The sequence below is a fragment of the Balaenoptera ricei genome, chromosome 17 (assembly GCF_028023285.1).
Source record: "Balaenoptera ricei isolate mBalRic1 chromosome 17, mBalRic1.hap2, whole genome shotgun sequence".
NCBI classification, from domain to species: Eukaryota; Metazoa; Chordata; class Mammalia; order Artiodactyla; family Balaenopteridae; genus Balaenoptera; species Balaenoptera ricei.
Genome location: NC_082655.1, coordinates 41,449,134 through 41,475,262, shown reverse-complemented (window position 1 = coordinate 41,475,262; position 26,129 = coordinate 41,449,134). Strand labels below are relative to the sequence as shown.

The 26,129-nt window shown below is 37.5% G+C and overlaps 1 protein-coding gene across 1 annotated transcript; it reads left to right on the top strand.

Moving 5' to 3' along the window:
• The first annotated feature begins 2,832 nt into the window (after positions 1–2,832).
• PLEKHF2 (pleckstrin homology and FYVE domain containing 2) lies at positions 2,833–22,486 on the top strand. Its single transcript, XM_059901361.1, has 2 exons — positions 2,833–3,120; positions 19,873–22,486. Exon 2 carries the CDS (start codon positions 19,887–19,889, stop codon positions 20,634–20,636), a length of 750 nt encoding a protein of 249 aa, XP_059757344.1. The 5' UTR covers positions 2,833–3,120; positions 19,873–19,886; the 3' UTR covers positions 20,637–22,486.
• Positions 22,487–26,129: the final 3,643 nt, after the last annotated feature.

Sequence of the window (26,129 nt, the reverse complement as noted above, 5' to 3'; positions counted from 1 at the left end):
TTGTGGGTGAGGAGGACAAAGAAATCAAGCAGTAACTGAAATCCAGGTATTTGCCATCTTTCTCTGAATGCTCTGTTTTCAACTAAAAGTTAACCAAACTCTTGTCTTTTCTAAGATACATATCCTTGAAAAACTTACTAGAGTCAAGGACAATAACAAGATCTTTGCCTTTCAGGCTTGTATGGATAGAATTGGGTTAAACTCAAATTTTACTAACATTTTCAAGTTCCTCTATGTTTTAGGCACTCTGCCAAAGACTTTACACACCTTATCTCATTTCCTCTGTTCAGCAATCCATGAGGTAGTTCCTATTTTTATTTTCACTTTGTAGAGAGCTGAGGCTCGGCGAGAGATCTTATCACTTGATTTGAACATGGTACCACAGTTACAGGTTTGAGTCAGGAGTTGATCCTACTGCCTGAGTCCCTTGTTTTTTTCAGCTTTGTCAGTGTTATGCAGTAGAACTTTCTGCAGTGATGGAAATATTTTATATCTGAACTGTTCATTAGTCATGTGTCCTTTAAGAACTTGAAATGTGGTTGGTATGACTGAGGAACTAAAATTTTAATTTATGTAACTACATATGGCTGGTGGCTACTGTATTTGTCAATAGGCTCCAAATTGGGATGCACACAGACCAAGGAGGGTACAGAATATGCAGAGTACAGAAAGAAAACATACAGACACATACACATGTATGTTTTAAATTATTATTTCTGATATTTTGTGAATATGTTTTTAATGTACCTAACATATTAGGCATATCATAAAAATTAATAAACAGAAACCTCAATTAATATAGAGTCAGGAGACCAGAAGAGGGAGCTCTTAAGCCCTATGACAGTAGCAGAGACCAAAAGGAAGAAAGATTTTCTCTTCTTGCCTGGCAAGAGCTCAGCCAATGAGAGGTTGTCACAACTCTACCAATGAAAAGCCACTGTACTTGGAACTCTCAATTCCTCCAATGGACTCTTTGTTTACTCTAGCCCTCCGAAGTTCCTCTTCCCCTCATTAAAAGAGTTCTCCTCTCCTTACTGGGGGTGTGTGTGGGGGGGGTAGACTTGCAGGTGCCTTGCCATGGTAGCATACCCTGAACTGCAATTATTTTTATTGGAGAAATAACTGGCAATCTATTTGTTTTACATCAACATTATAATAGACATGTGTGTATATACATATATGCACACATGTTATATATATTAGTTTATACATAATTAAATATATATATATTTATTTAACACTTATATAGCCCTTACCATCTACCAGGCACTATGCTTTACAAATATTAACTCATTTAATCTTCATAATGACACTGTGGGGTAGATACTTTAATTATCCTCATTTTACAAATGAAGAAACTAAGGCAAAATTTGGATGTGGCCAAGGACACAGGTAGCTGGCAGCAAAGCCAAAATTTGAATAGTCATTTTGGCTTCTAAAAGTCCATGCCTTTTAGGATAAGCTAAATACGTATATTGGGAGGTGGGAGAGGCCAAACACTTTTACTGATAGGTGAGTGATGAAAAATGTTTGGTGACTATTGCTCCAGACTAGACCTTTGACAACCAGTCAGACATAGCAATTCCTAATCTCACACTTTAAAGGGATTTTGGAGACGATCAAGTCCATCCTTTTTTCCACTGACAGTTGCTGTTCTGTACAGAGAGGTGGGTGAGGCTAAATGAAGTTGGGAGACGATTGAGATGAGAGTCCTGGGGACATTTGTTCTTGTCTACAGAGACACTATAGCTAACACATGTAAAGATTTCTGTGATGGTGATTTTGTTTTCCTATTTTAAAAAATATCCTTGCCAGTTCTGTTCTAGTTACTAATTTTTAAAAAACATTTGTTTGTTTCTGAGATATTGACCAGGGGAAGATGGGAGGCTGCAGACCTGGAGAGGGTAGAATCCCAGACCAAAAGAAAGTTGGTTGGAACCAAGACCTGCTTATGTTCCCTAGGTGGGTGCTGGCGGCTCTAATTCAAGAACAATGAAAGGTAAAAAAAAAAAAGGTATTATTTCAAAATCTTGAAATAATAGATCAATGGGAAAGAAAATGTACCCAAATCTAATTTCCGCCTGTACACATTTTGTTTGAAGTGAATATGCTGTCCCCTCCCCCCACCATTCCTTGTCTACTTTAGGCATCTTTAATATCTCTCCACGTACTCACCAGCGCGCTTAGCTGTGGTATAAATGAAGAAGGGCAGGTTTAACCTTATATACTATCATTACTGTTTCCAGGTGTGTGAAGTAGGTAGATGAGGCTTGCGGCGTCACAGAAAAGTTTTGGAAAGACCGGGGTTCTAAGTCCAGGAATAAAGGCATCACTTAAAAGGCTGTGCAGAGTACGTGGGGTATGTGTTGCAGCCGCAGCTCCCTGTTTCAAGTGGTAGGGTTTTTAGGGAAAGCAAGTGGAAGATGTGACGGGGAAGGAACGCCGTGCTAAGTGGTAGTAGCAAACAAATGTCTGCCCCGACGCTTTAAATCCAAAGCTTTTATTTCCAGGCTGCGGGAAGTTCTTGAATTCCCCGCGGAGGCCCGTTCGGTGGTGGGGGAGAGAGGGGCCCAGCTTTCCTTCCATTCGTCCAGCTTCGCTAAGACCTTCTTGGTGAGATGAACAATCCTTTCTAAGAGTTTGCCCGCGCGAGGCAACCCAGGTAAGGCGTCGCACGTGCACTCAATCAGCTCCAGGACCCACGACCCCACTCGGCGCGGAGGAGCCAACCCCACGCCCCGGCTGCCCAGGTGGGTGTGGCCTCCGCGGTGGCCCCGCCCCCTCGAGCACGTCGCGCGGGGCCGCCCGGGCGGGGCGAGGGAACAGGCAAGAAAGGGCGGAGAGCGAGCGGTGTGAGTGTGCTCGTGCCCGCGCTCGCGCCTGGCGTGTGGGTGGCGGCGCGCCCGTGCGCGCGCAGGGGAGAGGCCAGCTCCGGCGGGCGTTGTGGGTTTCGACCGGAGGGGCGGGAGGGTCACCTGAGTCCGGATCGCGCCGGCTGCGCGGGGCCGCTGGCTGCACACCCTGGGAGGCTGGGGCGGGGGAGCGAGCAGAGTCTGCGCTCGGCGCCCGGGACGAGGAAGAGTCGGATCTTCTCTACAGCCGCCTTCTGCGGCCGGCCGGGTAGGTGAAGCCCGGGTTGGTTGTCCGGCGGCCCCTGGCGGGCCGGGAGAGGAGAAGCGAAACTTTCTGGGCGCTTCCCACCGCGGTCCCCGGGCCGTCGGCGGCGCGGGGAGGTGTTGTCGTCTCGGGCGGCGGCGACCGACGCCATGTTGGGGTCTATGAGAAACGGGGCGCTCCCGGGCCGCTCCCCTCCCGCTGGGGGAGCCGCGGCCGCCCGCCGGGCTTGAGGGCAGCCGGCAGGGCCGCGCCGGTGCTCGTCCAGTCCGCGGGGCCGCGGGGAGGGGGCCGGGCAGACGCGCGAAGGGGGCCCCGAGATCGGGCGAGAAGTGAGGCGTGAGGACTGGGGTCCAGTCGTGGCCACCGGCGTCTTAGGGTGCCAACATCTTTCTATCCAAAAAGTTTGCAGGGTCTGGGCATCAGGGATGTTGTAACTTGAACAACATATTTTTATGTGATTTCGGGCAAAAAATGGCACCGCAGAATTTGCTCTGATAGAAGCGCTGGCTCTAACGCCTTACTTATTTGGAGTCTTTTAAAGTCGTATGGTCTTTTGACGAATTTAGTTTTCCTTTAAAATTTTTATTGAAGGCCGGGAGCTTGCTGTTCCTGTGTCTTGAATACCCCTGCGCGCTCTTAGTACATTGTAGCAGTAACTTGTGAGAGTGCGGTGGGAATAATGGGTGGTATTAAGGTTACAGATAACCAAGCCTTTCTCTGTAATTCATAGACTCACAAAGTGTGTAAGCTGATAAATACCTTCTTTGTTGTGTTTTAGTACGTTACTGAAAAAATTCAGTAAAGACAGACACGAACGTTCACTGAGAGACTTAAAGGCATGTGTTGTTCTCTTAGGAATAAGGTGAAGTGATCTTGACATTGCGAAGTTGTTTCCTTCACTTTAGTTCCTTAAAGGTGCATGCCTACCTTGTTTTGAGCATTTACATTTTTCTGTACTCACGGGGTAGAGGTTAATTCAGTATTAACGAAGGCTTCTATTTTAAATCGTTTCGGGTCCTCACAGCGTTGGAGGTGAATGGTATTAAGTTACTTATTTGAAAAGCACATGTAATCGCCTCAAAAAATAAAACTGGTGTACTGACCAAGGAAGGCATCAAAAAAGATTCAGCTTGAATCACCCTAGTAAATGAATGTAAATTACTAGTTTTAATAAAAGCATCTGAGCTTCCAAATTCTGTTAATTGTACTGAAAGCACTCTTAACCACAAATAAGATAAACCCTTCAACATGTCTTGGAGAATTTCTCTTCTTGAACTATAGATAAAAATATAGCTTCCGCTCAGATTTGATTGCTAATTTTCTTAGGGTTTTTTTTGTTTGTTTGTTTTGCTTCATTGTCAGGTAATTGCCATTATACATATTTATTTTTCTGGATGTAAGAGTTACCGAGAATGAGGTGATTTAACTAACTTCACAAATTTAGTAGCCAAGCTGGTATTTAACTGAGGTCTTATGACTGAAGCCTTCTCATTTTTTTAAATAGCATAACTTTGCAGGATACATAACTCATTCCTGTGGTGCAATCTGTGTCCACCTTGGTTCCTCTGTCTTAGCTGCTCTTTCTGATTTTAATTTAGTTCCTCAGCATATATATTTCCTAGAGTATTTCCTAGGAAATTTCCTGATTTACAAGGAAATTTTTCCTCTTAAATATACTCTTTGAAGCTTTTTTGCCCTGTTCTCCTTATCCCACCCCACTTTTCTCCCCAAGAATAATTCACTTATCTATCCCATTGCATCTCAGTAAATATAACATTTATCTGTCATGGCACCTCCTTGACAGCAGGCATCACATGAGGTCTAACTTGCCTCTTCATCCCCAGTGTCCCAAGAATATAGCAGATGTTCAGGAAAGGTTGGAATGGATGAATGCACATATGTTTCTTGTAAATATACTTCATGAATTTCTTGTTAAATTGCACTTTGCATGGGCATAAGTAGTTAAATCTTCTCTAATTGTTTTTGGGAGGGGGGGATTTACCTTGGTAACTCAATTAATTTTGGACTGGGGATACAGAACTTGAATGTTAAGAAATTTCCAAGTAGATAATGGACTGAAGTATAATCAACAAAAAAGCAGCAGCTGTGGGTCAACAAAAGGATAATAATCATACTTTTAAAGTGCGACTGTATTTAGTATTTGCACTGAATGGAAATAGAGTTAATGCCTGAAAATTTTGAAGGTCATATTTATACATTTAAGCTCTTTGATAGAGCAACTCTCATTTCTCTACCAATTATTGTTTTGCTAGAATTGTCTTAGAATTTTGTTTTAGAATGCCTTGCTTATTGGAAAACATATAACAATTGCTTTTCTATTGATAAGTTTATCTTTGAGAACCAGCTTTGTACCACCAGCTGCATGCTTAATAGCAAGGTGTATGCTGGCTTAATAAAATAGGCTTTGTAGATATACTCTCACAGTGCTGTTTTAAGTTGCAAAACTTAAACTAGGTGGTGTTCTGTAATTGTGTAATGAAATTACTGTAGAATTTGGGGTTAATTCCCTGCCCCCATAGCTTTGTCTCCAATCACTCCATAAACCGCAAACTATGTGCTCAGTTTGGGAGGTCCTGGGAAGAGAATATAGAAGGCATTCAAGTAGTTGCTGTGAGTGCTAGAGAAAGCAAGTTGTATGTAGGGTGGATTGGAACAAAACCAAACCAAACCTGAATTCTAGGTCTGCTCCATTCTAGCTTGTGACTCTTGAACAAGTCACTTCACTTCTTTAAGCTTCACTGGACTCACTTGTGAAATGGACACAGAAGTATTTGCCTAACAGTGTTGTGAAGATTTACTACGATGTTTGTGGAAGTGCCTGGTTGCGGGGTATTCAGTAAGTTAATTAGCAAATGAGCAGAGTGGCAGTGAATTATAGAATTTTAAAAGGGAAGCAACCTTTAGGAATACGTAGTTCAGTTCTCAACTTTGGTGCACATTAGAATTCCTTGAGGAGCTTCTGAACCCCACCCTTGAACAAATCAATCACAATTACTGCATTTGGAGTCAAAGCATAGGTAGCTTTGCCAGTTTTTTGTTTGTTTGTTTGTTTTAATGTGCGGTCAGGGTTGAGAACCATTAATTTAATTCAACCCCCCCATCTCCTCATTTCTCTTCATTTTGTTGTTGAATAAAGTGCAGAGAGAGGTTAAGTGCCAGCCAAATTCCTGTCAGGTTAGAAAGAATGAATTTGCATTAGAGGAAAGTGACGTGCACAGAAGTTAAAGTAACAGTTACCTTCATTTCAGACCAGAAAGGCCACATTTGGAACTACAGTTCAGTAAGTCCGATGGCGACCGTCTCCACTCTACGTTAACAACCTACATGGATGCCTGTGTTATTTAACCTTATCATCATTTAGACCTCAGGTCTTAATCTGTGACCAGAGGTGATTCAAGGGCCTGTTTTCCATCATACCTGATGAACCAGCTCTTTGTTCTCATCGTCACCTGCAGTCCCTCCCACGCTGTTAGTTTTCTCATTTTTTTTCCAGTCTGAACTCTGTAGTTCATATACTGTGAACCCACTAGTACCACATAGTCGTCCTCTCCTCGACCTTTGCTGTATATAACTGGTCAGTTCTCAACTTATAAATATCACCTTTTACTTTTTCTACTTTTGTCCCTGCCTAGCACTCCTGAAAAAAGTCACATCTGTGGTGACTTAAATATTTGTTTTCCAGCTGCCTGTGTACTAGTTCCTTTCTAATCCTTTCTCATCCTATAGTTGACTCATTTTCTCTATTGCCTTTTCACTCTTAGGTTGCTAACCCCAATCTTGAAATGCTTGACTCTTAACAGATGACCTTGCTTCCTTCTATGGATTTTATGATGTGAATTTTCTGTTTTCTTCTTTGCATCAACTTTTTAAATCCCTTTTTCCTTTCCATTTCCATAAGTGGAACTATCCTTAATTCTTTATACTTGTTTCCTTTAAACAGCGGTTGGGGAAAAAAATAAAAAAGATTTTTGTATTCTTTGGCTATATTTTTATTAATTATACCTATAACTTTGTGTTTATTATATTTTTCTAAACATTCTTTGCATTTTGTTAGTTTAAAAACTTTTTTCTTTGTCTATGAGAGAATGTGTTCAATATAAAATAATTAGGCAATATCAAAATATTTCACCCTAGTACTTAGAGATAACCAGTACTAAATTTTTAGTGGGTGTCCTTCCAGACTTTAAAAAAAAAATTTTTATATTGCATGTGCTGTTTAGAAGCTTTTATTTAATAAATTGCCTTATTTAACAATTTTCCACATTAAATATTAATCTGTGTTCTCCAAAAAGCTATCTAAAAATCCATTATATGGATATGCCCTAATTTGCTTCACTAATGTCCTGTTGTTGAACATTTAGATTGATTCTGACTTTTCAACATTATAGACAAAGCTACAGTGAACGTCTTCATATGAACAACTTTGTACACTGGTCTAATTATTTTTTGCATATATACTTGGAAGTAGAATTGTTGTGTAAACTTTTTAAAGTGCTTATATTGCCAGAAATGGCATTTAGAAAAGTTATTCCAGTGTATACTTTCAAGAATATGAGTGCTTATTTTTTCCACATCTTAGAGAGGTGAATAATACATCATTTAAATTTTATTTCTTTGATTAGCACTGAGAGCCAACATTTTTCCATTTACTGGTCATTTCCATTTGTTCCTTTGGAAATTGCCATTTGTGTCTTACCCATTTTTCTTTTGGGATATTTTCCTTTTATCTCATTGATTTACAGGAGCCCTTTATATATTAAAAATGTTGACCCTTTGTCATATTGTGCAACTATTTTTCTTTAACTTTAAGGCTTTTTTCCTCTTAGTGTTGAGTTTAAAATTTTTACGTGGTAAAATGTTTTCTTTTATGATATTTGGCTTTTTTTTAATGTTATATTTAGCCATTCCTGTCTAGGGCTAGAAATTTAAGTTCTGTTTGTCACTATTAGAGTTGATGCCAGAGGGAAAACTTTACAGTACAGCCTCCCTTCCCCGCAACCCCAAGAGTTTGTTTCTCAGGATAAATTTCTGTGATTAAAAGTTCCAGGGTCAAAGGGCAGTGCTTTCTGAAATATTACTGTACATTACCTTAGTCCTCGATTTTTCCCCCACGTTTCACTGCTTATTGTGACCTTTTGGCACAATGAGGTCATTTAGTCTCTGAGACTTGTGAGACATGTGAAAGCGTGTTGAAAAGGTGCTTTGTGCTTTCTTGTCTCCCCTTTTCTCTTCTCTTGCTTCTCCTGCTTTCTAAACTAGGCATTCCCCAAAGTTTAGTCCTCTGCCCTCTCCTCTCTTCCGCAGCATCAGTGATCATCTCTTCACAGATAACTCTGAAACCTCTTTCTGTCCTGGAGCTCCCTGCTCATCTTGGGGTTTCTATTTGTCTGACAGATGTTTGTCTTGTGGATACCTTGAAGATACTTCAAGATAAGTATGTCCCAGACTGATTTCTTCCCCTCCTGAAACAAAACTAGCATTTGATCTACCCAATGGATTATGCCTAAACCTTTGAAGTCATCTTATACTCACTTTCAAACCCATTCAGTTGGTTCCTAAATCCTTTCTGCCTTACCTCAGTAATCTCTCTTACTTCCATCTTCCCCTTTTTATTTCTGCTGTCAAATTTGTGGCTTAGGCTTTTGTTACCTCTCACTTAGAGACTACTGTAATACACTCCTGCTTTTTTTGCCTTCAGTTTTGCTTCTTTGGTAGTCTCTCTAGTTCATCCTGTGTTCTGCTTCTGTGTACTTATTAATATTTTCCTATTTTCCTTGGTCTTCCCATTGCCTGTACAATAAAGTCTAAACTGTTCAGTGTGATGCTTACTTTCCTCTGCATTTTGGCTCTTCCCTATCTTGCCAGGTTTCTAGTTTACCACTATACATTCTCCAGGCCCTACCTCCTTCAGCCTGGACTCAATTATCTCCTCTCTGGGGAATATATTGTATTTGTACACCATCATCTCCTTTCTCTCTCCCTCACCCCTAAATAGTTTGACCTACTACTTTTGCTCTAAGGCCCAGCTTGAATTTCTAGTCATTTAAGAGTTGTTCCTAAATATTCCCCCTGGTCAAAATTACCTCCCAACTACACTCTTTGGTCTTATTCATCACTCTTTTTATTTTTTTAGTTAAAAAAAAATTTATGTTTTTGGTTTGTTTCTCCTCTGCTCCTTAAGATTTTGAGTGCACAGATTGAGGTAATCATATTCCTCAGTTCATAGCATACTATATGAGTACCAAACACTTTCTTGTTTTGTTTTGTGTTTCCTTCCTTATCAGTTACTTCCATTATCCTCTTTCCTATAGAAACACACCCTAATGTATAATACATGAATTATATATACTTGTGTATATAAACTCGGATATATGGCTGTCCTCCTTCACAAAGATTGTTAGTTTTGAGTACTTCTATCTTTGTACAGAGTAAGTAGTCAGTAAATGTTTGCTACTTGAAATTCATTGAAAATTATTGATTTTACTAGCTTCCATATTGCTTAGACTAAAAACCCAGGGATTTAATTTCAATTTTACTCTTCCACATCTAGTTTAGTTATGGCAATCCTGAACATTACCGATTCTTTCTTTTCCTGTTGCAAACTTCAGACTCTCACCAAGTTTCCCTTTTACTTTTGCAGTAATTTTTCAACTGGGTCCTTTCAGTCTCTCCCTCCTGAAATCTTTCACTGTTTCCACAGTTATCTTAGAAGAATCCAGATCAAATCAGGCCACTCCTTCCCAGAGCTTCAAAAAGAACTCTCAGGAACCAAGAAGATCTTGTCTTATTTTTTTCTCGCCTGTTTTTCTACTAAATATCTCTTCTCCAGCCTCTTCCGCAGCTGTACATGTAACTTTTTAAAAACACATTTTTCCTTGCAGAGCTTTATGCCTTTACGTATCATGTTTTTGCCTCTTGAAGTTCACAACCTGTTTTCAGTGTTTTTTTCAGTGTATTTTTCAGAACCTGTTTCAAGTGTTCAACTGCTGCGTTCTTCCTTACCGCTTTAACGTTTTTATTATAGTATTTATTTCATTGTGCTTTTTATTAAAACCTTGTGGGAACATGTCTTAATTCCCAGTGTCTGGTTCATTCTTGTTTTCCCTTTAACGCAAAGCATAAAGTCTTGAACGTAGTGAGTAGATTGTAACTGCTTTGAAAAATACTAAAGAAAATTTGTTAGGGATGTGATGGGTACCAGCTTTATTTTTCAAATATTATACAATGATTTAACAGCTGTCAGCACTGTACAGCTGCCCCTGTACAAATACTTTTTGAAATGATGACTTTTTTATCTGAATATTGTTGATGATGAAAATACGCATACACCATCATTTTTTATTTGCTAACTAAACAGCTGTGCTTTTCGGCAAGAGAAGAAATCATTTTTATATATTATCTTGAGATTGAGATTTTAAAAACAGGATCTGCTATGCTCAATACTTAGAATTCACAGTTAGATACTATAGTTAAATAGACGAGAACATTTGCTTGTAAATTTAAAATCTGTGGGCCTAGTGAAGGGTGTGGTTCCTGTTTTGTGTGAAAATTAGTACTATGGATGTCAAAAATGAAGTCTTTGGTTTTCATAAAACTCTAGGTCAAGAAGCTGCTGCTGCTTTTAACTGCTCAGTGCACAGTGATGGCATGTATATGCAAGCAATTTTGTAGGTGCTATTGGGAATACAAAGTTGTAGGAAATGATCTTCCTTTTTTCAGGAACCTCCAAATCTGTTGGGAATAAGCAGGTATACAAGTCTTTATAAAACGTAATAGAGGGCTTCCCTGGTGGCAAGTGGTTAAGAATCCGCCTGCCAATGCAGGGGACACGGGTTCGAGCCCTGGTCTGGGAAGATCCCACATGCCGCAGAGCAACTAAGCCCATCCGCCACAACTACTGAAGCCTGCGTGCCACAACTACTGAAGCCCACGCGCCTAGAGCCCGTGCTCCACAACAAGAGAAGCCTGCGCACCACAGCGAAGGGTAGCCTCCAACTAGAAAATGCCCGTGTGCAGCAACGAAGACCCAATGCAGCCAAAAAAACAAAAACAAAAACAAAAACAACATAATAGAATATAAGTGCCATAAATGGTACAGGTAAATGGTATGAGGATTTAAACGTAAACAATATGTGGCTATGAGGTTACTGAACTGACTGGTAAGATTTCAGAACAGCAAGTGGGGAAGGGCATACTGAGCTCAGGTAGAGGAGAGGAAGCTCAGAGCATAACCTGGGAATAGCTAGTAGTCTGGTTTGACTGTAACAAAGAGAACATACAGAAAGAGGTAAAACTGAAAAGATAGACTGGGCAGGCTGGGGCTTGACTGAAGGGCTTTGAATACCAGGTTAAGGATTTTGGAATAGTTCAGTTGGCCAGGGAACCTTTGGTTGTTGAATAGAGAGTTACCTGAGCATAGCTGTAAAAGTATATTAATCTTGCCTTGTGTGTTATGGTTTAAATGCTGAAGACTAGAGGACTTGTTTCAAGCTTGAGGTCCGTATTCTTTCCCTTTCTAAAGACCTTTTTTTAACTCCCAATGTGACTGTTCTGGCTTTCTAAATTAATTTTTAAAAATCTTCAACTGTGGCGTAGCCATTCTTTGTATACCATGGTGAGTTTCTCTATCAAGCCTAACCTATTTGAAACTGCCTTTACTTACACCCTAAATTAGTCATTGCTTTACTTTTCACTTCCTTTTAGTGTTTGAAGAATTATTTTCAGCATACGTTCTACTTATTACCATGTGTTTTAAGATTTTTGTGTCATCAGTGGCTTTCTCCAAATAGCTAATAAGGTCCACATGAGTGAAATATTTCTGGAATATTTATTTCTGAAGGTAGCAAAGTATAATGGAAAGAACATGCATTTTTTACGAAAACTGACTGTGCGACTGGGAAAATTCCTTAACTAGTCCATGACTCAATTTACTTTTTTGTAAAATGGATATGATTATCCGTTTTAACAAAATTGAGATTATTAAATGAAATAGAAAAATGTGGACGTGCCTAGCACGTGTAGGTGTTGAGTAAATGCTTTTTCTTTTTCCTTTCTTGGTTAAGCCTGTAGTGTAGTGCATTTGAGTCTACTTTTCAGTAATAGGCAAATTTAGTGCCTACAAGAGATTTAAAACAAATTACTATGGTTCTCTGTAAATATGATTCAAAGTTTAGAAGTTTCAGTTCATATCAATCCACCTTTATGAGTTTAAAATTAATATAAAAGGTTGTTCCTTTTTTCTTACCTAAGAAATGAATGTTTCCTTGATCACTACTAATTTCTGCAATACATATTGTATAATTGGTTTGCCACAGAGGCAGAAATGCTAGTGGAAAGGGGAGGGAAAAACTGTCCCTTCTTATTGATAGAATCAGTAAAATTTACTAAAATTACAAATGTAATTTGCTAAATGTTCAAGTATTTCTTCTTTGCTTTTTTATCCTAGTAGTTTACTGAAAGTCTTTAGAATTTCCTAGAATTTCCTGATTATTATTATGCTTACTAAATTATAGAACTTTTGAAAGTAAAAACTGCTCTGTCCTTTGCATATGGTAGGTGCTTAGAATAATTGTTCATTTGACTTAGGTGCATTAGGAGAGAGGGGTAGTTCTAATACCTACACATTTGCCCAGGGAGGATGTACCTCTGATAGTTTCTTGCTGCTTTTTAAAAAAATCTCTTTTTTCCCCACTTTCTTGTTTGTCTCTCCTTTTTTTCCTTTTACAGTTTCTGTAGTCTTAATTCAGCAGTAACACATATTTTGAAATCTCAGTTGATATTAACACATAGTCAAAAGTTTGATTAAAAATTAATTTTTAGTCTTAGTAAACCAGAAGTATGGCCCATCTACTATCAGAGTTCATTATTTTAAAGACAAGAAAGGGCTTTGCAGATTATTTTATTCAAGGTGGTAGCTGGTGTGTGTGTGTGTGTGTGTGTGTGTGTGTGTGTGTGTGTGTGTGTGTGTAGAGCAGTTAGGTAGCTTGTATGAAATCTCTTATTTTGTGCCAGAGCTGAGATTAGAATCCAGGTCTTTTGGTTCATAGTTTATTGTTTTTTTCCAGTATAATGCACAGTTGAATACTGAAGCTCACTGATATCAGATGTCTTGGGTACGTGTAAGAAATTAATTAGGTGATTTTTTTGTTTTAAACTCACCTGCAGGGATGAGATAGAAGTATTGGTTTTCAGTAAGAAGAACTGGGCCATAGTATTCTGTGACAGTTGGGCTGTCTTCTCAATTGTAAATAGCATTCTGACTCTTTTTTTAAAGAAGAGTTTTTGCCTCTTCTAGTATTACATTTTTAACAGGTGGTATACACTCCATTGAAGAACATATTAACTTTAGAAACAAGATGTTACCAAAAGACTCGTGTGGAACTTGGACGATGCAAATGTAGTTCTTGTCTACAGTTGTGAAGGAGATAACTTGAAGCTTGGATGGTTTAATTTTTTAAAATTGGTATATAAAGCTGTCTTTATAAAAGTTAAGAGGGTTTCTTTGTTTTGTTTTTAGTATGCTTTTCCTGTGGTTCTTACATTTTAAACTGTGAATTAAGGCTGCCAGACACCTTTTGTTGGAAAAGAAGACAGAAAATCAGTTGGAAAGCTGTTGGATGTGTAGAGTTCTCTGCAGTGGCTGGATGTGGAATGAAACTAACAGATATATTAGTAGTTTTCTTATCAGTAGTAGTAATGAATTAGAAAATACAATGTGGAAAAGAGACTAGATTCAAAATAGCAACAAGAAGTATGAGATACTTGAGAATCTAAGTAATGTAACAATCTTGTGAGAAGAAATGTACAAAATTACTGGGCCATTAAACAAGATTTAAAACCTGGGAAGAGATAGTATCAACCTGCTAGGAACATATGAATTCACCAAAATTTCAGTGGATTTGGTCTCTATTTTTTTCATTTATTTATTGTAATTGGAAATGGTTCTAAACCTTAGCTGCACAGTGGAATTACCTGAGGAACTTAAAGTGTCCCAGTACCCAGACCAGACCAGTAAAATCAGAACATCCTGCGGGGAGGGATCTAGATATCAGTATTTCTTAACCTTTAATATCTATCATCACAACCTATTGGTCTCAGTTTTGTATTTTGAGTTTCTATTGATTTTTTTTTAATTAATTAATTTATTTATTTTTGGCTGTGTTGGGTCTTCGTTTCTGTGAGGGCTTTCTCTAGTTGTGGCAAGCGGGGGGGCCACTCTTCATCGCGGTGCGCGGGCCTCTCACTATCGCGGCCTCTCTTGTTGCGGAGCACAGGCTCCAGACGCGCAGGCTCAGTCGTTGTGGCTCACGGGCCTAGTTGCTCCGCGGCATGTGGGATCCTCCCAGACCAGGGCTCGAACCCGTGTCCCCTGCATTGGCAGGCAGATTCTCAACCACTGCGCCACCAGGGAAGCCCTCTATTGATATTTTAAGCAGTTCTAATTATTTGTAGTGATTGACATTTTTTAAATTTTATTATTTCTTAGAGATTTTCGAAACCAAAAGGAAATTTACGTATTAAAAAACATAGCTTGTTATTACCGTATGGGTTCGTTGGACATGTATAAATCTAAGATATAGGATTTTAGTGAGTGATCTTGTTTTTCCTGTATCTTGAAGCATTTTACTATTTTATTATCTTAGGAATTATTTAACCAAAAAGAAGAAAATAGAAGTGATGTAATTGCCTGGACGGATGATGCAGTGATAAAAAAAATCACCACTATTGCACCATTTTTCAGTTTTATTATTACATTAACCAAAGTCTAGACTAGTTTTACCAGGTGCATGGTACTGACAAAAGAATTATAAAACAGGTTAATGGATTAGGCCAGACAGCCCAGAAGCAGTGTTATAATACTATATAAAAATTTAATATAATAGAGTGTCATAAAGCAGTAGATTAGATTATTAATACTAGTAAATAATAGCTACCACATGTGGACTACTTGCTGAACATTTTGTATGCATTATCTCATTTAATCCTCCCCCGATATAGCTGCTATTATTATTTCCATTTATAAGTGAGGAAATCTGAGGTCACACAGTATTTGGTGATTCTGGATCAGTTAGCTCCTTTAGAATGCAAATATTTGAAAATGAAAAAGGGTTTTTACCTATGACAGAATAAATTTCAGGTGGGTAAAAGAATTAAATGTAAAACATAAACCATAGAGAATAATAAATAGGTGCATCCGATAACTGGATAAGGGAAGCTTAGGAGTCAGTCATGGGAAAAAATCACAAAGGAAAATATCTGTAAGTGTAACTACTTAAGAAATAAAACTCCCTTTGTGTCAAACACCATAAACAAAGTTACAGCTTAATATACTAGGAAAAGCAATGAAATAAATGGGTTAGTAGACTTTATGTGTAATATACTCATATAGATTAATAACCTCTAAATATATGAGTGTAGAAATACAAGTTAGTAAACACATTAGAAAGTAGCTGGTCTCAAGAGGTAGCTATGAAATAAAATATTCAGTTAAATTGAAAGTACTGTTCTTTCCTGTTTTAGGACCTTTGTCCATAGTATTAGTTCCTTTGCAAGGCTGACTCCTCATCCTTTAAGACCCAGTGTGTAGCACCACCTCAGTGCAGTCTTTTTGAACTACTCAGTAAATGAGTTTTTCCCTATATCTTGGCACACTGCTGATTTCCTTCATTGCACTTCACCTTTTGGAATCACCTATTGGTTTATTTACTTATTGTGTTTCTCCCTCATTATACTCTGAGCTCTGAGAGGAAAAGGATAATGTCTGGAGTTCAGAAAGTGTTCAATAAAGTTATTGAATGAATAAACATAATGAATAAAAGAGAAGTAAAAAAATGAATAAAATGAGATACCATTTAAAAAATTCTACTCTATTTGCTGAAATTTTTAAAGAAAAATATTCTGTGTGAAACAAGATGGGATGGAGATAGTCATGGTGCTACTTGGTAAATTGGTGTTAACCTTTCAGAATGGAAATTTTGTAAAAGGTAGCAAGAGCTTTAAACATTAGTGCCTTTTGACCCAGTAATTTTACTTCTTGGAATCTATCCTAAAGAAGTCATCTCTGCCAGAAGATGGGGAAGCATTCTTCCTAGCTCTTACTGTATTCACTGATATTCCTTCCTAAGAAAAGTAGACAGAAGTCCAATTGGGCCACATTTTATAGTTGTCTTCTGCTTCTTTTCATGCAGATATGCAAGGGACTCACTCCTTGGCTAGCCCCGGTATTCTTGTATTCTAATACTCTCACAAAAGTCTTTGAGAGTTCTTACTGCTTGGGGCACCTCACTGTACAGGTAGTAGATTTGGATTTGGACTTTGGAGGAAGGTAAAGGGTCCTGTTTAGGCCTTGGGCTAAAGGGTAATGCCTTAAATACAGTTTATTAAGAGCCTTGCTTTGGGGTATCTGGAAGTAATCCAGCTAATGGTGGTACTTTGATTTCATTTTCGATAATCTCCCTTCTCCCTTCTCCCTTAAATCATGATGACCTATCCTTTCAGGTTATTCGCTCAAATTAGTATTCTTTTATCTTCAGTATTTTTAAGGTTTGCGGTGAAGGTCCAGAGGTTAGCAATAGCTTTCTTAGTTCTTATAGAGTCAGTGGAGCCTTAAGGAATAATCAGTGTGCCATGATACACTGGTAACAGCGCGGAGGAATCAGCTTTGAGCCTCAGTTCTGTGACAGCCTTGGGCATGGTACTTAACTCCTTTATGTCAGTTTGCTCATCTATAAACTGGAGCTAATAGTGCATATCTATCATAAGGTTGCCCTGGGTAGGAAATACAGTAATAACATGTGAAGTGCTCAGCTCTTGCTTGGGCTCCCAGTGAGTAGAGTTAATTCCAGGCTGTTTTGCCTGAATCTCTCTATTTGTGCCTTAGTTTCTCCTTCAGCTCACATTTCAGCTAATAGTACTAGATCCTTCTTTGGGAGATAAAAACTTCACAGCAGTTTGAGACAGTTAAAATCAGAAGATAATAAATGTGAAAAGCACTGCACAAATTTGTGGTGGTATTAATTCCAGTATTAGCAATAATAGGAAACCTGTTTGCATTGTATATGAGCTGATTAATAACTGTATAATGAGTAGAATCAGTAATTGATTCAGCTGGGAATAAATAGATACTTTCAGTTTTCCACAGGTGCCAACCTCTTTCTTGCCTTAGGACCTTTGTAGTTATTCCTTTTGTCTGGAATATTCTCCCTCATCCTCGTCCCTCAGGTATGCATATCTAGTTCTGCCCTATCAGCTGAAAAGATACCACTTTAGATACCCTGACCATCCAGTCTGAGTAGACTGAGTAGTCCCAGTGGATTTTTTAAAAAATCACTTTAAAAAATTACAATGTTAATTATTACTTGGGTCTTGATTTTTTTTTCTTTTTGCCTTCTCGCCAACTAGGATGTAAGCCTTGACGAGCAGGGACCTTGCCTGTGTTGTTTATTATTTTTTCCTGTACCCAGATCAGTGCCTAACAAACACTTGTTGAATGTTTGACTATCATGTAAAGTATGAAAGATTATCCATAATTGTACTTCCCAGAGATAAATAACCATTATTGGTATTATGGTATATAGTTTTCTAATTTTACATACTTAATAGTGTCTAATATTATGCGCTTATACCATATTTCATTGAGTCTAAAGATGAACGTGTTTTACTGTATTTTATGTCTCTAAAATTGGGATGTCGTATAATCAAGAGTTTGCCATGATTTAATTGGCAGCATTTTTCTTTCTCAGTAGCACATAAAATGAGGCTGTGTCTTAAAATCAATAGCATCTTAGATTTGATGAAATTTGGTATATATTTGAAACAAAAATGAGATCATTACGTTCAACTCTCCCCACCTAGATATCAATATTTTGAGCATTTTCCCATATCACTGTATTTAGATCTATCACATTCTTAACAGATATCTAGCATATTATTAAGGGTGTATCATAAATTGTTCAACCAGTTCCTCTTGATGAACATTTGGAGCTTTTCCAGTGTTTTTTTCTGTTACAAACAGTGCTGCGTTGAATATACTTGTACATATCTTTTGAGTGCCTGGGTCAGTGGGTACACATATTTTCTATAGTGTGTGAGGGTACCTGTTTCCCTATATCTTCAGTATTACTGCATCTTAAGAAATTTTTAAAATTTTTGTTAATCTGATGAATGAAAACATATCCTAATGTTTTATTCATTTATTTAATTATGAATGAGGTTGAGCCTCTTTTCATGTTTACTTTTTTTATTTTCTCTTCTGTGATGCACTTGTGCATAGGGCAGTAGACTTTTAATTGGCTGGCAGATTTGCCCTAATTAGAAAGAGAGGCCATCACAGTTTGAAGCCATGTGTTGTCATATTCATTTTTGGGAACAACTTTCAGGGCAGAGTCCACCCTTGTGGAAGGCAAGAGGGCTTTATAAGGACCCAGGATTAGGGGAGAGACAGAATTCAGGAATAATCAGAATTGTCATATCCTTTATAATGGAGGCCAAGAAGGGTTACAGTGTCATCAGTTTGTGAGCTGAATACTGGAACTTAACTATGCTCTCACTCTTTAAATGCTCCTCTCCTTTCTAATGTGATTTGGTTATAGTGTGGTATTGTTAGGTTAGTGGTCTGAAATAGGCACAACTCTGGGACTTGAGTGAAGTCAATATTGGATCTAGAGATTAAATCTTCGATCATTTAAGACTAGATTAATGTGGGTTTTTTGCACATTGCCAAGATGTTCTTGTCAACATTTTTGAGCACTTTGACTATGCCAGGCAGTGTGCGTTTCAAAGATAGATATCAGATGGTCTCTGCCTTTTAGGTTCCATTGCAGCCTATGGAGAAGACAGATTTCAATCCTTTGGTAAGAGTGAGTCCAGAAGGTACAGGGAATATGAAGAGCACAGAGGAAGGTGTTTAGTCTAACAGAGTTTAAGGAAGACTTCTTGGAGTAGGTATGATAAACTAAACTGAGTCTTGAAGGATGATAAGAGTCAGCTGAGGGTAGTAAGTAGTAAAGGATGCAAGAGCATGAGAGAAGATGTGTATGGTTGAAATGGACTACAAGTGGTAGGGTTTTCTTAGAACGTAACATTTGAGGTAAAGAGTGACTTATGATGAGTCTGGGAAGATGAGCAAGAAGCAGATAATGAAGGGCCTTAAATGCCATGTTAAAGATTCTGCATTTTATAGGTTAAGGGGAATAATTTTGAGTAATGGTATGGTCAGATTTGCATTTGAGAGATCACTGCCTGAAGATTGATTTAAGGGGCAAGACCTAAGGCAGTGAGGTGTGTTGGGAAACCATTCTGGTAATCCAGGTGAGAGGATTGAGGCTTTAGCTCAATGGTAAGAGAGCCGACTGGAAAAATCATAGTTGTTTCTCTTATATAATATTTGGCCCTCTTGTTCAGAATTCCTCAGAGATTAAGTTTCATGAAGCTGATGGCTTATATTCATTTTCTAATTATTTGTTGTTTTATGTCTGTAAGAAGTTTATACTATTATAAATACCTGCTAATGATACTATATGGAGATGGTTAATACGTGTTTTTGATGATTATAAAAATTGGGAGATGTTAGCTCTTTTGGTATACTTAGTGATTATCTTAGAGGGAAACAATTGGGGAATTTTGCCTTTGGGTAGAAGTAATGATTTGTTAGATTAAATTCAGATTGTATAATTTTTTTAACTTATATGAATTTATAATTTCTATGAGCTAATTTCTCTCTCTCTTTTTTTAAAGGCTATTAGCAAAAGATGGTGGATCGCTTGGCAAACAGTGAAGCAAATACTAGACGTATAAATATAGTAGAAAACTGTTTTGGAGCAGCTGGCCAACCCTTAACTATACCTGGACGGGTTCTTATTGGAGAAGGAGTATTGACTAAGTTGTGCAGAAAAAAGCCTAAAGCAAGGCAGTTTTTCTTATTTAATGATATTCTTGTATATGGCAATATTGTCATCCAGAAGAAAAAATATAACAAACAACATATTATTCCCCTGGAAAATGTCACAATTGATTCTATCAAAGATGAGGGAGACTTGAGGAATGGATGGCTGATCAAGACACCAACTAAATCGTTTGCAGTTTATGCTGCCACTGCCACTGAGAAATCGGAATGGATGAATCACATAAATAAATGTGTTACTGACTTACTCTCCAAAAGTGGGAAGACACCCAGTAATGAACATGCTGCTGTCTGGGTTCCTGACTCTGAGGCAACTGTGTGTATGCGCTGTCAGAGAGCAAAATTCACACCTGTTAATCGTCGTCACCACTGCCGCAAATGTGGTTTTGTTGTCTGTGGGCCCTGCTCTGAAAAGAGATTTCTTCTTCCCAGCCAGTCCTCTAAGCCTGTGAGGATTTGTGACTTCTGCTATGACCTGCTTTCTACTGGGGACATGGCCACGTGCCAGCCTACTAGATCGGACTCTTATAGTCAGTCATTGAAATCTCCTTTAAATGATGTATCTGACGATGATGACGATGATGATAGCAGTGACTAAGGGCATATTTTGAAATATTTAATCGGATGTGACTATCTGAGAAATCAGCTCTGGGGGGAATGTAAAATCCTGAGCTTTCTGTCAGTTTTGCTCTAGCCATGAATTTGCCTGAGAAACTTATAACCTATGTGCCTCAATATATTCTATAGAAAATAGGTCCTGTTACCATCCCCCAACCCCAACTGCTGCTGCCACTCTGCTCACCTCCCCCAGCTCCCTGTTCTTCTACAGGGATAGACTGTTGCCAATATATCAGATAAAGTTTTGGTTTCTTATTCTTGTTTTAATTCTAGACTATTTTCTTGAATGGTTGGGAAAAGATGTTTATTTAACATATGTACTACACTGTTGTTTATTATATGTTCTGTTATATGGAAAAACTAAAAGCAAAGAATGATGGAAAAAGGAGTATGATGTGGTCAGTTAATAATGTTATTCGCTTTTTTCTAACCATCCTATCTAAAGGTTAAGACACCAGTAACAGAAATACATGCTTTGGAAATACTTTGTTTGGCTTTTTCGTATACCAGGTGGTGCCTTATCATAATAACACTGTTGCATGTAATAAGCCCCTTCTCACTTTTTAGTTTGTTTTAAAAATACACTGGTGCTCTTTGAGGTGTAAAATGAATGTTATAAATGGGTGTAATTAGAAAATACTTCTCATTTGACAGCTACAAATAACTAAATTTAGAGGTTCTTTATTCTATATGAATAAATATTTTTCCATAAAATAGTTGTGATTACTGTATATTTTTACTTTTTGTAGGTACCAAATTATTGTCATTCTGAGGAATTTGGTTTGAAATTTATCAAATACAAATTGTCATTGCATTATTGCTACTTTTAGTAAGACATATTTTTAGGTATAAATTCATCTGCTTTAACATTGTTTCTAGAATGAAAAATCTTATACAACTTCTTGAAATTAAACAGTCTCTTTAAAAAAAATCTCATGCTAGAGCACAGATCTACTTAGGTTGAAGATTTGGAAGAAATAATATATGAGAATGGTCAAGAGAGACCAGTTAAGTTTGACTAGACTTCATATCTGTGGAAGTATTTTCTATTTCAGTGTGAAACTGTCTTGAATTTACAAATATAGTGTTATATTTTATAAAGTTTTGTAAAGTCCCAAACAATATTTCTATTTTTGTAAAACAGTTGTATGTTTAATCTGTTTCTGAAATCATTTTGCAATCTATGGAAATAGAGTAGCAATTGATCTTTCTAAATTGCGAACTTTATTGAGTCAGTCTAGATTGCTTTTAAGAAGAGGTAATTTTTCACTCTTTGCTTTTGAGGCAGCCATTAGGTTGAAAGAATACTTATCATATAAAACTTGATGCATTTTGCACTACTCTCCATTTGTATGCTGCAAATAACTATAGTCTTTCAAATATGAAAAATCAGTCTGAAGTTTGTTTTAAATTCTAAATTCTTTTGTTTTAAAATCTTTAAATCTGGATATTGCAAATGTCATGAGAGGTTTGATTTAATAACTTGTGATGGAGGATTCTTTGGTTTGGTGAAGGCACTAGCTTTACTTTTAAATTGTGCAAGCACCTGAGATACATAGATCTCCCTGTAGGAAATGTGAAAGAAAGGCACAACAGGTTTTTTTTTTTGTTGTTTTAATATCATATGGACTTTTGTTTCTAAGCAATATTTACATATAATCAATAAACATATCCAAAAAGGACCATGAAATCTGAGAAGTGCTAATGGAGACTTGCTCGTACATAGGAACCTAGCAAATTCAGGAACCAAGGGGAAATGTTCTGAGATGACATTTATGTTGTCAACCTCTATTGACTCTGTTTTTACAATAAAAAATATTTTACAACTTACCTTCTGTGCATATTGTGACTTGAAGATTTTTTACCCCTTGCTAAGGTTAATGGAGATGTTATGCATATTTTACCTCATTTCAACAGCTGTGAGTGCCTTCTATGTGCCAGGCATTGTTCTGGGCACTAGGAGTAGAGCAGTGAACAGAAATTGCCTCTTTTTCATGGAGTTTACCTGCAAATAGAGTCCAAGCTGTGTTTTCTTCCAGAATTTTTTCTGTAATTTTTAAAGCTTTTATAAATCTTATATATGAACCTGAAATGATTTTGGTGCCAATTTCTCATGCTGTTCTCTTGAATGAAATTTACTTGGACTGTACTGGACCCCCAGTACATTAACCAAATTGGTAACTATTGGCATAACGGAAGCAAAAATTTGTAGATGCCAAGGAAAAATATTAAATTGAATACACCTTAATACAGGAATTCATGCCTTTGGGTCAAGTGCCTACAATGGCCAGTTTTATATAAAGTCATTTGTTTATATATCTTTGTCACTTTTATGCTGAAATTTTTTTCTTTTTTTGGCCGCACTGCATGCAGCATGTGAGATCTTAGTTCCCCAACTAGGGATCGAACCTGTGCCCCCTGCAGTGGAAGCACAGAGTCTTAACCACTGTACTGGGAAGTCCCTGAAATTCTTATAAATGGGTAGTACTGAATTGTATACCTATGATTTTTGAAACATTCAAAAATGTACTTGAGCTGTAATCTTTCTCTTGGATATGCTAATTTGTTCTCAAATATATGTTGTAGCTTTATACAGTATAGTAGCAATTATCTACAAATCCACGTGATTGCTATACATTAGAAGATAAATAAAATTGAATAGTAAAGTCTAGGATGAAAATACCTGAAACAGTGTTTATTTTATTGATAGTAACTTTAAAGTTTTTATTTAAGAGCTAAATTATTTTCAATTCATTCAACATTTATTAAGTATCTGTTATGTTAGGCTCCATAATATTGGTGTTGGTTGTTTTAAACTTTTTAAGGGTCATTTCTATAAAGGTTATTGTCAATGGCATTCTCTTAAAGTAAATTTCTTAAAAATTACTTTGTATTTGGCATCTGAAGTAATTGAAAAATTTCTTTGCAACAGTACACTTAGTATACCAAATTTCAACTCTAGAAAGTAGAATTTTAAGCCATTTAACCAACAGTATTGCTCTTTGCATCCACTCTAAATGTAGTATTTGGCAAAAACAGAAATTGGCAAAGGTAGAATTGCTTGGCTTGATAATCCTCTTTTTAATTGATCAGTAATAGAAAGGTTGAGGAAGTTGGTTGATAATATTGCTAACATGATCTTCACCATCCAAACCATTGTTATATTTAATTACGTTAGTTAAAATGATTGCTGTAAAGCTTTGATGGTATTATCTAACAGTTTATCAAGAAAAAGGGAGTAGTCAGTATCACTTTAAACAGATTTTGCTCCTGTCAGCTTAATGTTTAGAGGAAATAATATGCTTTACTCTTCTTTATTTTTAGCTTTATTGAGATATAATTCACTTACCATACAGTTCACCCATTTAAGGTATACAATTAAGAAAATAAGATAAAGTTATACAATTCAATGGCTTTGGTATATTCTTGAAACCATCACCACTGTTTCCAAAACATTGTCATCACTTCAGAAGTAGCCCTGCACTCATTAGCAACCACTCCCCAATCCCCTAGCCCTAGGCAACCACTAATCTACTTTCTGTCTATAGATTTGCCTTATCTGGACATTTGACAAATGAAGTCATACATTATGTGGTCTTTGGTGACCTGCTTTTTTTCACTTAGTATGTTTTTAAGGTTCATGTTGTATCATGCATGAGTACTTACTCCTTTTTGTTGCCAATTAATATTGTATGGATGACCTACAGTTTATTGATTTATCAGTTGACATTTGGGTTGTTTCCACCTTTGGGCTATTGTGAATAATCTTGTGACAAACATTTGTGTACAGGTTTTTGCGTAGACATGTTTTTATTTCTCTTGAGTACATACCTAGAAATGGAGCAGTCGCTTACATGTTACCTCAATGTTTAACCTTTTGAGGAACTGCCAAACTGTTTTCCAAAGTGGCTGTACCATTTTACTTTCCCACCATCAATGTAGCCAATTTCTCCACATCTTCCCCAACACTTGTCTTTGATTATAGCTTGTGAAGTATCCCATGGTTTTGATTTGCATTTTCCTAATGGCTAATGACGTTGACGACCTTTTCATGTGCTTATTGGCCATTTACATGTCTTTTTTGGCGATGTGTCTGTTAATGATCCTTTGCTGACTTTTAAATTAGGTGTTTTTTTGTCATTGAGTTGTAAGAGTTATATAATCTGGATATAAGACTTTATCAGATAATTGATTTGCAAATATTTTCCCTCATTCTGTGAATCGTCTTTTCACTTTCTTGATGGTATTGTTTGAAGCACAAAAGTTTAATTTTGATGAAGTCCAATTTATTAATTTTTTGTTGATTGTGCTTTTAGTGTCATATCTAAGACACTAGATAATGCCTAACTCAAGATCATGAAGATTTACTCCTGTGTTTCCTTCTAACTCTGGAGTGTGATGAGGACTCTTGGTTACTGATACACAGAAACTTATCCTTAATATTTCCCCAGAATTAGAGTTGGGAGCTATTTCCTAATGAATTAGATAATTCATTAGAATTCTTTAGCGAATTTCCAGTCAAGTAAAACAGCAATATGTTTGCATTAGCCTTTTCTTTCAAGTCAGTAGGGTAAAACTATTGGATATACTGCAGGCAGGCTCAGAAAACAAACATTCTTTCATACGCTGAAGACATGGTTTATTGTTGCTGGCAGCTGACTTCGTATAATTTTGCTTTGAAGTCCAAGTTACTGTCAGAAAGAATGACTCAAACTATTCTGACTTAAGATAAACTGTTAAAAAAGTAATAGGGTAAAATTGTAAAGTCTAGACTTTTTTATCTAGATCATGCTTTTATTTATTTAGGCTGTGCCGGGTCTTAGTTGTGGCACGTGGGATCTTCATTGCGGCATGTGGGATCCTTTTTAGTTGCGGCATGCATGCGGGATCTAGTTCCCCGACCAGGGATTGAACCCGGGCCCCCTGCATTGGGAGTGCGGCATCCTACCCATTGGACCAACAGGGAAGTCCGTAGATCATGCTTTCTTATAGGAATATCCTAATGACTTGAAGAAACGAAAATTCCAGAGTTACTTTGGCAAACTTTTTACTCCATAAACATCATCACATCTTACCAGGTGGTGCTCAATTTCAATATGTCACATTAGGGTACTTGAAGATCTATCATATAGATACTGTATTCCTCATCAAACTTTCATTTATTTCTTTTATGGACTCATGGTTTCCTACTTAAGCGGTTCTCAAACTTGAGTGTGCATGAGAATCCTATGGAGGGCTTATTAAAACATAGACTGCTGGGCCCTGTCTCCAGAGTTCCTGATTCTGTAGGTCTGGAGTGGGACCCAAGAATTTGCATTTCTAACAAATTTCCAGGCGATGCTGTTGTTACTGGCCCAGGGACCATACTTTATTACCCATTATTATCATAATTTATTCTGATGCTCAAATAGTCCCTAATTTGGCCAGTGGCAAGCTGGCTTCTGTGGCCTATTGACAAATCTTCACTATTTGA